Source organism: Hippocampus bargibanti, linkage group LG01 (genome assembly GCF_051943395.1).
Source record: "Hippocampus bargibanti isolate YZ-2025 linkage group LG01, ASM5194339v1, whole genome shotgun sequence".
NCBI classification, from domain to species: Eukaryota; Metazoa; Chordata; class Actinopteri; order Syngnathiformes; family Syngnathidae; genus Hippocampus; species Hippocampus bargibanti.
Window position 1 is genome coordinate 25,912,627 of NC_142734.1, and position 12,983 is coordinate 25,925,609.

The 12,983-nt window shown below is 47.1% G+C and overlaps 1 protein-coding gene across 1 annotated transcript in view; it reads right to left on the minus strand.

Annotated features, from left to right (window-relative positions):
* The window catches only part of plxnd1 (plexin D1), an 82,891-nt gene that overhangs the window by 9,438 nt on the left and 60,470 nt on the right, over positions 1 to 12,983 (minus strand). The window contains exons 19-27 of the mRNA XM_089005386.1: positions 12,595 to 12,744; positions 6,615 to 6,729; positions 5,781 to 5,888; positions 2,643 to 2,755; positions 2,447 to 2,551; positions 1,950 to 2,080; positions 1,490 to 1,688; positions 532 to 678; positions 277 to 433 (exon numbers count right to left, since the gene is read on the minus strand). Of these exons, the coding sequence (XP_088861512.1) occupies positions 277 to 433; positions 532 to 678; positions 1,490 to 1,688; positions 1,950 to 2,080; positions 2,447 to 2,551; positions 2,643 to 2,755; positions 5,781 to 5,888; positions 6,615 to 6,729; positions 12,595 to 12,744 (1,225 nt within the window). The remainder of the gene's footprint in view (positions 1 to 276; positions 434 to 531; positions 679 to 1,489; positions 1,689 to 1,949; positions 2,081 to 2,446; positions 2,552 to 2,642; positions 2,756 to 5,780; positions 5,889 to 6,614; positions 6,730 to 12,594; positions 12,745 to 12,983) is intronic.

Sequence of the window (12,983 nt, forward strand, 5' to 3'; positions counted from 1 at the left end):
AGAATACAGTACATATTTAGTTTTATCAGGTCATTTTGGTCTGAAAAAGTGGAAAATCCGCCGATTGGCGGAAAATTCTCATCCCTGTGTGAATCAAATGGCTTTTGAAAGCAATAATTCCGGAGCTGATTACTGGCCAAATCTCCCCGGTGCCAACTGTCATTTATTTTATTGCAACCGCGGGTTAGGAGGGCTCACCGCGAGGAATTGACCTTTTGCGACGGCTACCGACAAATCTCTGATGGCAAACGAAAATAATGAGATGGGTGGCATTACCCAGGTCGACGTCTTCCGCTCGGGGCCACTGGGAGAAGGGCAAGTTCTTATAAAAGGCTTCAATGATTTTCTCCTTCACTTGGCAGACGGTGTCAGTATTCATGACCTTGACCGTCACCGAGTCCACACCGCAACCTTGAAAGGACACGTTGATGTTCTGCGGGGACAAAAAGAGAGCGCCATGCCGTGAAACGTGGCGGCCCCTTTGCTTTCTGCCAACGCCGGAAATGGGGGGGGGGGCGAGGGTCATCACACCTGCGGCTTGGCTTCAATATTCTCGCGCAGCAGCCACTCCTCGTTAAGGGTGTAGCGCGCCTTCCCTGTGATGGCATCGATGGAGCCCTTGTTGATCTGCTGCTTGATCGCGCACAGCAGGAGGAAGAAAGGCTCCCCCACCGTTTCCTGGAGAACGAGTCAAATGGTGTTAGCGGCGGGAGAGGCTGTGACCAAAATGGAAGCCACTGGACTCTTCTCAAAATATTGTTCTCCCTCATCATAAAGGTTTCTCTGACCCTATGAACAGCAAGCGGACAAAGCTGTTCCAAAAGTGGACCAAGCTGGCCCCAAAGTGGACAAGGCTGTCTCAAAAGTGGACATGGCTGGCCCAAAAGTGGAAAAGGTTGACCTAAAAGCGGACATGGCTGGCCCAAAAGTGGACATGGCTGGCCCAAAAGTGGACATGGCTGGCCCAAAAGTGGACAAGGTTGACCCAAAAGTGGACAAGGTTGACCCAAAAGTGGACAAGGTTGACCCAAAAGTGGACACGGCTGGCACAAAAGTGGACAAGGCTGGCCCAAAAGTGGACAAGGTTGACCCAAAAGTGGACAAGGTTGAACCAAAAGTGGACACAGCTGGCCCAAAAGTGGACAAGGTTGACCCAAAAGTGGACAAGGTTAACCCAAAAGTGGACACGGCTGGCCCAAAAGTGGACAAGGCTGGCCCAAAAGTGGACAAGGTTGAACCAAAAGTGGACACGGCTGGCCCAAAAGTGGACAAGGTTGACCCAAAAGTGGACAAGGTTGACCCAAAAGTGGACACGGCTGGCACAAAAGTGGACAAGGCTGTCCCAAAAGTGGACAAGGTTGACCCAAAAGTGGACAAGGTTGAACCAAAAGTGGACACAGCTGGCACAAAAGATGACAAGGCTGGCCCAAAAGTGTACATGGCTGTCACAAAAGTGGACAAGGTTGGCCCAAAAGTGGCCCTTTCTCACCTTGAGGTAGCTGTACATGCAGATGGACATCCAATTGGTGAGCATTTTCTCCACCACGGACTCAGTGCGGCGCAGCATCAGCTTGGGGTTCTTGGAGGCTGAGGCATCAATGAGGTCCACCAGCAGGTCTTTCATGATGCCCGTGTAGTACTCCAGCTTGCCATGCAGAGCAATAGTGAGCAGTGACGCCAGACTGCACCTGAAGAGGGCACATTATTCTCATGACGACGAGACTAAAAGCCTTTCGTTGCTGCTCCACAAGTTCTTGTGAAGAACGTGTTTGGTTTTACACCAGCAAAAAGGCCAAATCGGAGCTACGTCAAGACGTCAACGTCGTCGTTTTCTACTTTCACAGATGTTAAAAGAGTAAGTATGAGGATCTTTATTTCAACAATTTGCACCCGTCAAGCGTTTTGGTTGCAAATCAGCCATCAAAAAGTGCGAGTGGACTGACGCTTACCGGTCGCGTACGGCAAAGTCCTTCTGCTGCTCCAGCGCGTGGACGAAGGTGATGAGAAAGTGCTTGTTGTTGAGGAGGGTGGCAAACAGCGTGATTCCTTCCTCCACGTTGGGTCCGGTTGGGCTGGCGGCCTGGGGGCGGCAAACAATTTTTTTCACCGCCACCTCATACACCCCCCTCTTCCGCCACCCAAACAGGCCGAGGCCACTGCACAGCTCCAGCTTGTGGGTTGACAGAAGGGGGGCAAAGGTGCACACCAAGATAAATGCCCCTGCCTGGGGGATTTATTTTCCGTGACCTGGAAACACTTCCTTGGAAGTCGATGTGGGCAGTCGGCTCCCAATCGAGCTCAGCATTGTTGTTACTTTGTACACCACAAAACGAGACGCATCGCCCCGAGAATCCCAAGGTCAGGTTGTACTTAGCCGACCACGTTTGGCGGGCGCAGGGTGCCCAACGGAAGGCGCGTTGGCAGAAGAGCCAAGTCAGGGTCTCACCTGCCAGTCCCGCAGGAGCGGGTGCGTTTCCGGCATAGCTCGGGGGCCCAAAGCATCGTATTCGTAGGTGGGCTGAACCAGACTCCTCTCGTAATCGGAGAACATCTGAAACACAAACGTGAGAAAAACGAGAGGCGTGAGAAAATGGTGGGTGTCTGTGGAAAGGGGAGTTGTGAGGGGGGTGGGTGGGGGTCACCTTGGGGAAGAAGGTGCGGGTGACAAACTGCTTGTACTCTAGGAAGGGGATGCCTTGGCTGCGGTTCAGCTCCTTGGTCAGGTCCGTCATGTCCGTCTGCAGCTCCGCAAAACCTGAAAGCATCCACGGGGCAAGTCAGACGCCTCCACCAGCGTTGGCAAGCCAAAGTCACAAACATCTCCACCTGATCACATCTTCTATTTCCACATGCATTATCATCATTTCTCCCACCCAAGATTGTTGCTTTCAAATTCCAAAAAGCTTTGCGATCGGCGTCCAAACAGACGCAAAGAGATTTTATCGGCGGATTGCATCAACTCATTTCCTGGATCCGCTATCATGTTGTCACCGTCCTCATTTCGTGAGTAGAAAAGAATATCGAAGGCTGGAACTCATTTTGGCCGAGGTGGCCGGCACCAAGCGGACATGTTGAAAAGAGCAATACATTGGGGAGACTAAACAAATTCTTAAAAAAAGACCATCAACATGCAGTGATAATACCAGCGGGCCTCAATCTGCAGTACATATGCACCTAAAAGCTAGCAACCAGACATTCGACGGCAGTGAGGTTAAAATCTTAGCAAAAGAAAATAGATGCTTTGAAAGTGGAGTAAAAGAAGCTATTTTCATAAAACAGCAAAAGCCTTCACTAAATCGCCATGGAGGGGTGAGGTCAAGGAACAGTCCTCTGCTCCCCCCAACCTGAGAGCAGGGACCAATCATAGCAGAGTCTGGCACCACCATGTCTGGGACAGTAGGAATACATTTATAGGGTTAAAACTACCAGCAAATTTTAGTTTGCTGACGAAGCCTCTTGATAAGAAGCGAAATGTCTGACACCTTAAAAGAAGTACAGATGACGGCTGAAGAGACCTTCTCATCGATGGACCACTCCTGTACGACTGAGAGCTTACACAGACATGTTGAAGGTGAACAAAACGTTGTTCAAGTGCCAATGTCTACCAAGTTCTGTACATGGAGACCAAAGAATTCTGACAACAAAGGAAAATAAATCAGGAACCAAGACACTCAAAAGTGCAAAAACAGCCAATGACGACTTGAAAGATGGCCAGCGAGGAGGACTTGCCAAATCTTCATTCCAAGGAGAAGAAGGAACGGCGCAAAAGGTTCCAACCCCTCAGAGCCCCAGATGCCGATGCAGGGAGCTCTGAGAGGTCAGGTGGGGCCGTCCACGCCCAAATTTGACACACACGATAGGACCTTCATACGAGAACCCGTCAAGCGGCAGGCGGAGACATTTTGAACCAAATGGAACACAAGATCAAATTGCATTTGGATGGATGTGGAGAAGAAAAAAATGAGAGCTCGAAAGCATCCTCCCAACTTATCTATCGTGTCACTCATTCATGCGTTCTAAAGCACTCAGGCCTGCAACTTGTGATTAGCCCCATGACGCCCAAAGAGCAGAACATCCCCCCCCCTTCCTGTCAGCCGAAAGGCGTCCATCTCCCCCGCTTCCCTGTTCTTTGGTGTCAAGTTTGGCTTTTTGTCCCCCTCCTTCTCGGAGTGGGTCGAAAATCTATCCAAAGTGACACCCCCCCCCCCCCACACCAACGTGTCCGCCGCACTTCTGCTTTTCCTCAGACTCGCCGCCTTGACTCCAACACCAACGGCCTTCGCGCTTCCTCTTTCTCTTTCGGTGTGTGCCCTTATCTCAAAGCCATAAATCTCCGAGAGCGGCCTTCGCCTCGCTTGGTCGTAGCCTTGCCCTGCCTGAGGGGCCGAGGGGGTGGGCACGCGGCGAAATCATTGTGACCGCATGTGACCGGCGGCTTGTGACCGGAGGCGAAAACGCTCCAAACCCTCCAACAATGTTCCCTCTAATTTTTCATGTGTCTGAGCAGAAACACAAGCTCCCTGGGCACACTGAGGACCACTGTGAGCAACATCAGATGTGTACTAGTGATGTGTCGTTCGCGAACGAGCCGGTTCTTAGAGCCGGATCACTGAAGTGAACGAAATAAGCCGGTTCCTAACAAGGAGCCGGAAATGGGAGTCGCCTTTTTTGTCCTCTATTCCCCGGCCCCAGTCTTCGGTTAAAGCCACACGTGATTGGTCGATATCCGTGGTAGAGGAGGGAGGGGAGAATTACAGACACACGCAGCAGTGAGGAGAAGGAGGAGGGGGAGGGGGGTAAGGGTAGACAGGTGGCCAAAAGTTATTACATTATGTACTTATTATTATTCAATTATATTTTTTACTAGTTGGTATGACAGCATTATTAATATGAAAAGCAAATTAGTGACAGCTGATCATCAGACCAGAGTAATCACAGGGAAAGTGAATGTTTGTGGATGCGCTCTGTGCACATATAAATCAAGCCATATAAATAAAAATATTTTATATAGTATTTTTTACATGAGTAATTTGTTTTTTACATAATTTTACATGCTTTTTAATTAATTTAAGCAACAAAAAAACAAACAAACTGAGGAGCCATTTGGGAGTCAAAAGAGCCGGATCTTTTTAGTGAGCCGAGCCAAAAGAAGGGCTCTGTAGCATCCAATTATTGTCAATCAAACTGCTTTAACCAATCAGATCACCAGTTGGTGATACCAAGGCCTTCTAGCAGGCGCGAGGAAGTTATTTCCTGGTAACGCTACCCTCTTGTGGACTTGTAGTCAATCACACCGCACTTTTTAGATGAGTCGCAGTCACAGCTGTGGATTGATTTAGGTGTAGCACAACTGAAGGCCTAGCGGGGAAATGCACTGCTCACCACTGTCAACCACACCAAAAAAAATGGACGAGGTTTCTGTCTCACTTTGTGCTCTTTTCACAGTCGCATAAAACAGCAGTGTGTGTGTGTGTGTGTGTGTGTGCGTGTGTGTGTATGACTACTCTTGTGAGGACCACTAAAATTTTATACCATACGTAGTGAGGACATTTTTTACATGTGAGGACCTCTTGGCCAGCCCTCACAAGTTTTTCATTCTAAAGGCTTCTAAAGGGTCTATACATGCATCTGTTAAAGTTTCAGAAAGGTCCTCACAAATTCACCCAAAATGATTTTTTTTTTGTGTGTATTTTCATTTCACTTGGATACACACTTTTTACTTGATGGATGGATGGATGGATGGTGTGTGTGCGTGTGTGAGTGTTGCATGAAAAACCCACCTTTGCGGATCTCCTCTCTGATCTGGGACTCCATCTCTTCCATTTGGAGTAAAGTTTTCTGCCAGTAGCGTTCAGCCCTTCGGCTTTTTGTACAGTACACCACCAGAGCTGGGACACACGCGCGCACACACACACACACACGCGCACACACACACACACACACACACACACACACACACACACACACACACACACACACACACACACACACACACACACACACACACACACACAATGCATTGCATGTTTGCACTGCGGTCGAGAGGCAAAAAAAATGTCATCTGTTCTACATGTTGTAGGAAGAGCATATTTGCCAATAAAGCTGACTTAACTTGGCTCGTCTTAACTTGGCTCGTGTCACCGTGTTTGTGTTTCAAAGCCCGGACCGATAGCAGTAAAAAAGAGAGCTAAAACACCAAATGCACTCAAAATGTTATTCAAACGATTGTGAAACTTTCATGTACCCCCGACCCCGTCTTTCATCTGTAGCTGCTGTCGCTTTTCTCTCCAATTCTGCTTTGTTTTGTGAGCACGTGTGGCTGTCGGGTGAATGCACGATTGGCCGGCGACCGGTTAAGGGTTTCCCTAGCCGACTGTCCGAATACCCCCCCCCCTCGCACCCCCAGTTCTGATCACGTAGGGGTGGGTATTCGCCATGTTGATCCAAAAGGCCACCAATACGTGTGATTTCTTTGCAGAATGAGTGAAGGGCTGGTCAAGGAACACCTTCATCCCACTGTCTGCTAAGACGATCAGCGCAGGGGCCATAACTACGCATTGTGCTGCCCGAGTGACATCTGGATTCCCCATCTCCCCCCCGGCGCGCCGACCTACCCGCCGTACACACAAGCAGCAGGACACAGCACACCACGATGGACGCCACGATGGCCGGCTCGCTGCCGCCCAGCTGAACTTTGGCAACGGTGCGGCGGAAGTTGCCTACCTGCACCTGCAATTGGAGAAGAGTGGATGGGGAGGGGCGAAGGAGTGAGTGTTTTGTTGCCATGGTATGATAAGGCGGAAATTGAGGATGGGGGGAGGGGGGTGGGCTGTCGGTGCATGGAGATGACCGATGGGCAGATCAAAATCGGTCTTGGAGGGCATTCATCTTGAGGCTTTTGCCATACGCGCGTGCCCCCATTATTGGCCAGTGCTGGCAAAAGTACTCCCATTCTCTACACCCATCAGGAAGAATAAAATAATAATCCTGCACTAAAGCATAGGCAAAAAAGCAGACTCTGAAATCCATAGAATATCAAATATGATTTTTTTTTGTGCCCTGTGATTGATAAGCAATACACACAGTCATATGTACAAAAGTGAAGGTTTCGGACGTTTCGCCTCCTATCCAAGAGGCTTCGTCAGCGAACTAAAGTCTGACTGGTCGTATCGGCCCTATTTATATATCCCTAATGTCCAGACCTGGTGGCGCCGGACACAGCTATGATAGGTCCCTACTCTCAGGGTCGTTATGCTGATGAGGTGATACCGGTGGGAGTGGGGGTAATAGGCCAGTCGTTAGTCAGGAATGTAGGAACAATCAGTGGGGCCACAGGGAGGGGTCCTCTGCCCCCCCAACCTGAGAGGGGGCCTTCACTTTTGTACAGATGACGGCTGAAGAAACCTTCTCATCGATGGACCACTCCTGTACGACTGAGAGCTTACACAGACACACACAGTCATAGTCACACCGAAAAGAGGTAAATACGTAATCAATAAAAAAGAAAGAAAGAAAGAAAGAAAGAAAGAAAGAAAGAAAGAAAGAAAGAAAGAAAGAAAGAAAGAAAGAAAGAAAGAGCCACGTTTTGCAAGGTGGTGATGGCGGGTGCGGATCCCAAAAAGCAGGCAGGAGGGAGCAGGAGGTTGTGTTTGATAAATTGTATTAAAATAAAGTCAGCAGGAACAAAATCTAAAACATCAAAATCATCTGAACAGAAAAAAACCAAGTTTCAAAAGAAAACCAAGATTAAAAGTCCACCAAGGTTAAACAAACACATACACTGTCCCTGATCCACTGGTGGAAAGACGCGTTGATCCTCTCCTCTTTCATCTAGAACTGCTTCATGTCATCACAAAGAGGGTACAGCAAGTCCTGAAGAATGAATGTCTCTCTGTGTCTTTGTTTTGTCATATTGTCTCTATACTGTCATATTATTTGTTATTTAGCTTTTTTTTTGTTATTTTGACTTCAAGACGGCGCTGCGAGAGTGGCTGCCTGTCCAGCAGCTCATGTATTTTGTTTTTTTACTTTCATTCCTTTCATCACTTTGCTGCTGTGAAATGTAAATTTCTCCACTGTGAGACTAATAAAGGCATATCCAATCCAATCCAATCTAACACTGCATACAATGCATACAATTGCATACAACAGCATACAATGCGTTCAACATCACACAACAGTGCATCAAACAACAATGACATTCAACAATTACCCGACACCGAATGGTCGTGCCGGGGGTCCTTTTGAGTGTCACTGATTGGAAACGACCAGCACCTGTGCAGGTGCAGGCGGGGCCGACAGCGCCCCCCCGTTGGTCGCCAACCAGATCACGACAGAAAGAAAGAAAGAAAGAACAAATAAATAAATAAATAAATACAGTGATACCTTGGCTTACGAACTTAATTGGTACCCAGAAAGTGTGTGTAAGTCGAAAAGTGTGTATTCCAAACATTAATTTCCCATAGGAAACAATTAAAATCAGAATAATCCGTTCCCAGGTGCCCATAAAATAGTTTTCTACGAAATAAGCCTTGAAACTACACAAAATATACCTTATTTTATGTATAATAAATGTGCTATGGTATTATAATTAAAGAAATAAACTGTACGGTATAATAAAATCGTTTTATTTACCTTTGTGATGGTCGTTGATGGCTTGATGGAATGGATAGCTTTTTGCATAAAGTGTCTCAAGGAGGAAGTTATGATATTGCAACAGCAACAGATGCAGACAGACACACTAGAAACTTCATAGCTGGTTCCCTTTCTTGTCTTTCCTCTTCAAATTGTACAAATGGCTTGTGCGGGTTATTTGTGGAGCTTGATTGATGGGATATTTTAACTTTGCAGTCTACACTCTGCCTTTAAACTATCAATAAAGTTGAAACAAGTCCAAATTGTACTGTGATTTCTATCCATTTTCTCACCTTTTCACTTTTGTTTTTTCCTTGCTCATGCTTGTTTCTCGAACCCCTCCCCTCCTCACTGCTGCGTGTGTCCTGTTGCGTGTGTCCTCTCCCTCCTCTACCACGGATCTCTTCATGCGGCTTAAACCAAACACTGAGGGCAGGTAATAGAGGACAAAAAAAGTCGGCTGCCATTTCCAGCTCCTTGTTCACTTCAGAGATCCAGCTCCAAGTACCGTCTCGTTCACGAACGACACATCATCATTGTGGTGCTCCGTGTGTTTCCCGAAAAATAGTTTGGATACCAAGAGTATATTCTCTAAAGCGTTTGTAAGACGAGGTATCATTGTACATAAATAAAAATAATAAATACAATAAATCATAATCAGAATCAGAATCATCTTTATTGCCAAGTATGTAGGACACACAAGGAATTTGTTTCCGGTAGAACACGCTGCACTAGTATCGTCGTCAAAAAAACTGCTAAGTGGCACTATACAGTTCCATTTTGGCTACTGTTGAAGAGTTCAAAGAGTTAATGGCTTGGGGGAAGAAGCTGTTTAAATGTCTGCTGGATTTGGTGCGCATGGATCGGTAGCGCCTGCCTGAGGGGAGTAGCTGGAAAAGGTGGTGGGCAGGGTGCGGAGGGTCCTATTTATATATCCCTAATGCGCCCTTGTTCGGATTCTTGCAGTGTGCAAGTCCTCGAGAGTGGGTAGGGCGGTGCCAATGATTTTTTCCGCCGTCCTAACTGTCCGTTGAAGTCGGATTTTGTCCATTTTTGTGGCGGCCCCGAACCAAACGGTGATGGAAGAACACAGGAATATAAATATAAAAAACAAATAGATAGATAGATAGATAGATAGATAGATAGATAGATAGATAGATAGATAGATAGATAGATAGATAGATAGATAGATAGATAGATAGATAGATAGATAGATAGATAGATAGATGGAAGATGGATGGATGGATCAATCCCCCAATGATCGATGGATCGATCCCCCAATGATCGATGGATGGATCGATCCCTCAATGATAGATGGATGGATCGTTCCCCCAATGATAGATGGATGGATCAATCCCCTGATGATCGATGGATGGGTGGGTGATAGATAGATAGATAGATAGATAGATAGATAGATAGATAGATAGATAGATAGATAGATAGATAGATAGATAGATAGATAGATAGATAGATAGATAGATAGATAATCATCTTAAAGGCGTCGTTTGGGGTGACCGGTGGGCTAATTTACACCCGCAGGAACATTAACCTTCCGCAAGCTGTGTCCGTGCCAGCAATACTTTGCTTATGTTTCACGGATGAAATCCCAAGCACCATTTTGGGAGGGGGGCAGTTGTTTTTTTAAACAGACAACATGACAAAGTGTCACATTGGATTAAGGGGGAGCCCCCGTTTCATTCACAACATTGGATTTGTCATGATAAGCGAGTGAGATCAACTCGTCCCAAGGACTGGTATGGTAAAGGCACTGTCGCTGTGGGGAAACGTGTTGGGAAAAACAAGTGGGGGAGTGGGAGCATCCTTGTTCATCGTCAACAGTTTTGTTTTGAAAAGCAGGCATAAGGAAGGACAGATTTGATATAAAGGTCCGCATGCGTTTGGAAACCAGCTTTTTTTTCTTTGGAAGGACTTTTCAAACGACCCCGTTGACAAGGTTGAAAACAAACAAACGGTGCGGAAGGACTGTCGTCGCCGGGCAACGCTTCGCATCACCTCGGAAGCGTTGCTATCTCGCTGTCCATCGGGGCGCTCTTGTCCGTCGGACAAATGAGCACGCGCAGACTTGACAAAGGGCTCGCCAGTGCAGAGTCACATGACTCACGCTGACCCAGATGTGACAAGAGAAGGACTTTCGCTTGCGCTGCCTGGCAAGAATCCCTGTTGTCCTTCGCCACTTGCTCACTCAGCTTATGATCCCCTTATCTTCTTGGGAATTAATGTCGACAAAGAGCGAGAGAGAGAGAGAGAGAGAGAGAGAGAGAGAGAGAGAGAGAGAACGAGAGAGAGAGAGCGCCTTTGTGACTTGTTCCGCCGGAACGTTTTCACCTGATCACCTCCTGCTGTGTTTGGGATCCAAGCGAAAACAGACCGTCCGTTCTCCTAATCAGGGCCGAAAGCCAAGAAAACGCAGTCAACCGACGGACGGCCACCATGATGGTGTCTGTGTCAAATGTCGACCATGATGGATATGCAAGGGCCCACGTTTGACATGAGACCTCACTTTGCTCCGATTTCATTCTGAGACAATGTGGGGAAAAACAATACCGCTGTGTGTTTTGGAGCAACCCCACACAAATATTGCGGTTTCTGTCAAAAAAAAATGCAAAGGCTTTTTTTCAGCAGGCAGCACAAAGGCGATATTCGCTGACACAAATTCCCAGCATACAAATCAGCCCATTTCCAACGGAGCCTCGACGCCATCGTCTGCATTTTCTGGGTGCTACATTGCTGTCATTGACGGCTCAAATTGATATGGGAGGACTCCTTTAATCGATTGCAAACATTTATGCTTTCCTCTTCAGAACTATTTGAATCATATTCATAACTGGATGAGTAACAAGAAAGCATCTTCTCCGAATCTGAAGCCATTGTTTTGATTCTCGAGCAAGGCAAGACGTCTTGACGTGACATCACGACCTGGGGGTGGGACTTTGTGAAAATCCACAATTCGCAGCTCAATCTGTTGCAGTTTTAGCACACTTTAAGGCATTTTTTTTGTGTTTTGCATTTGACTAAAAATATCAGCCTGCGTGTTTTGGGTATTTTAGATGTGATAAAACGTTTTTCTGATGTCAATTAGGAAACCAAAAAAATGGTGTTGGTTGTCCTTTGAGCACCTTCCAAAGCCACTTTAAAGGACACTTTACAGTCTCAGACAAGAATAGGTATTATAATAAATAAAATAAATTCACAAATAGAATGCAATAAATAAAATACAATTATAAATAGAAACAAGAGAGAGCTACACAGAAAATGCAATTTTAAATAGGTGGGGTTTGAGATGGGACTTGAAGGTCGGAGGAGAATCGATGTTACGAATGTTGGGAGGAAGTGACTTCCAAAGTTTGGGGACAGAGCAGCTGAAGGCTCTGTCCCACATCGTGCTGAGACAGGAAAGGGGGGGGGCACACAGAGGTGGAGGGAGGAAGAGGATCTGAGGGAACGAGAGGGAAGAGAAATTTGAAGAAGGTCAGAAAGGTATGGGGGGGCAAGGTTATGGTTGAAGTGCACGTATTCTCTACTTTTCAACTGACACCTTACACCACAGGTATCAAAGTCGAGGCCCGGGGCCCAAATCTTGCCCGCTACATCATTTTATTCAGCATGCGAAAGCAAATCAAGCATGTCAGTTGCCATGATGTTTGCTAAAGTTTGAACCAAAATTTCAAATTGTCCTATGTAAACCACAATAACAGTCACCATTTTTTACTTCAAATTTAAAAGCTCGTTATTCATTCATTTGTTGTGTGCTCCAGATGTAATATGTGGAGCAAATTCCCCCCAAATTTTTGCACCCGAAAGCAGGTGTGACTTTGTGGCGCAGGGATCGAGCGTGAACCGTGTGGAAGCACATCCGGGTGGAACCCGGAAGCGCTTGGCTTTGTGGCTTAGGATCAGATGCGGCGGTATAGTGGTGAGGTAGAAGGCGAGCGCACTCACGGTGACGGGCATCTCAGTGTCGCGGGAGTTCAGCAGGCCGCTGATGGTGCAGTGGAAAAGTTGGTCGTTCTGGAAGCTGATGTTGCACGGATAGGGGCCGACCATCACTGAGTATTCGTCAGGCGTCAGCTCCAGATCGCTGGGTCCTTTCTGCCGCCGGAACAAAAAAAACAAAACAAACAGTTGTCTTGGCTGCTCATCAAGCGGCAACGATGACGCAGACGTCCTTTCCGCTTCGAGCGGCAAAGCGACCGCCCGTCGACTGAGACGGCCCAGACTAGAAAAACAAATCTGCCATTGCCCCAAAGAACTTTCTCAGGCCCTTTGCCGGATGATGTCTCGGGGGGAAATAAACAACAGAGCGTTCACTCATCACACATCAACTCCAC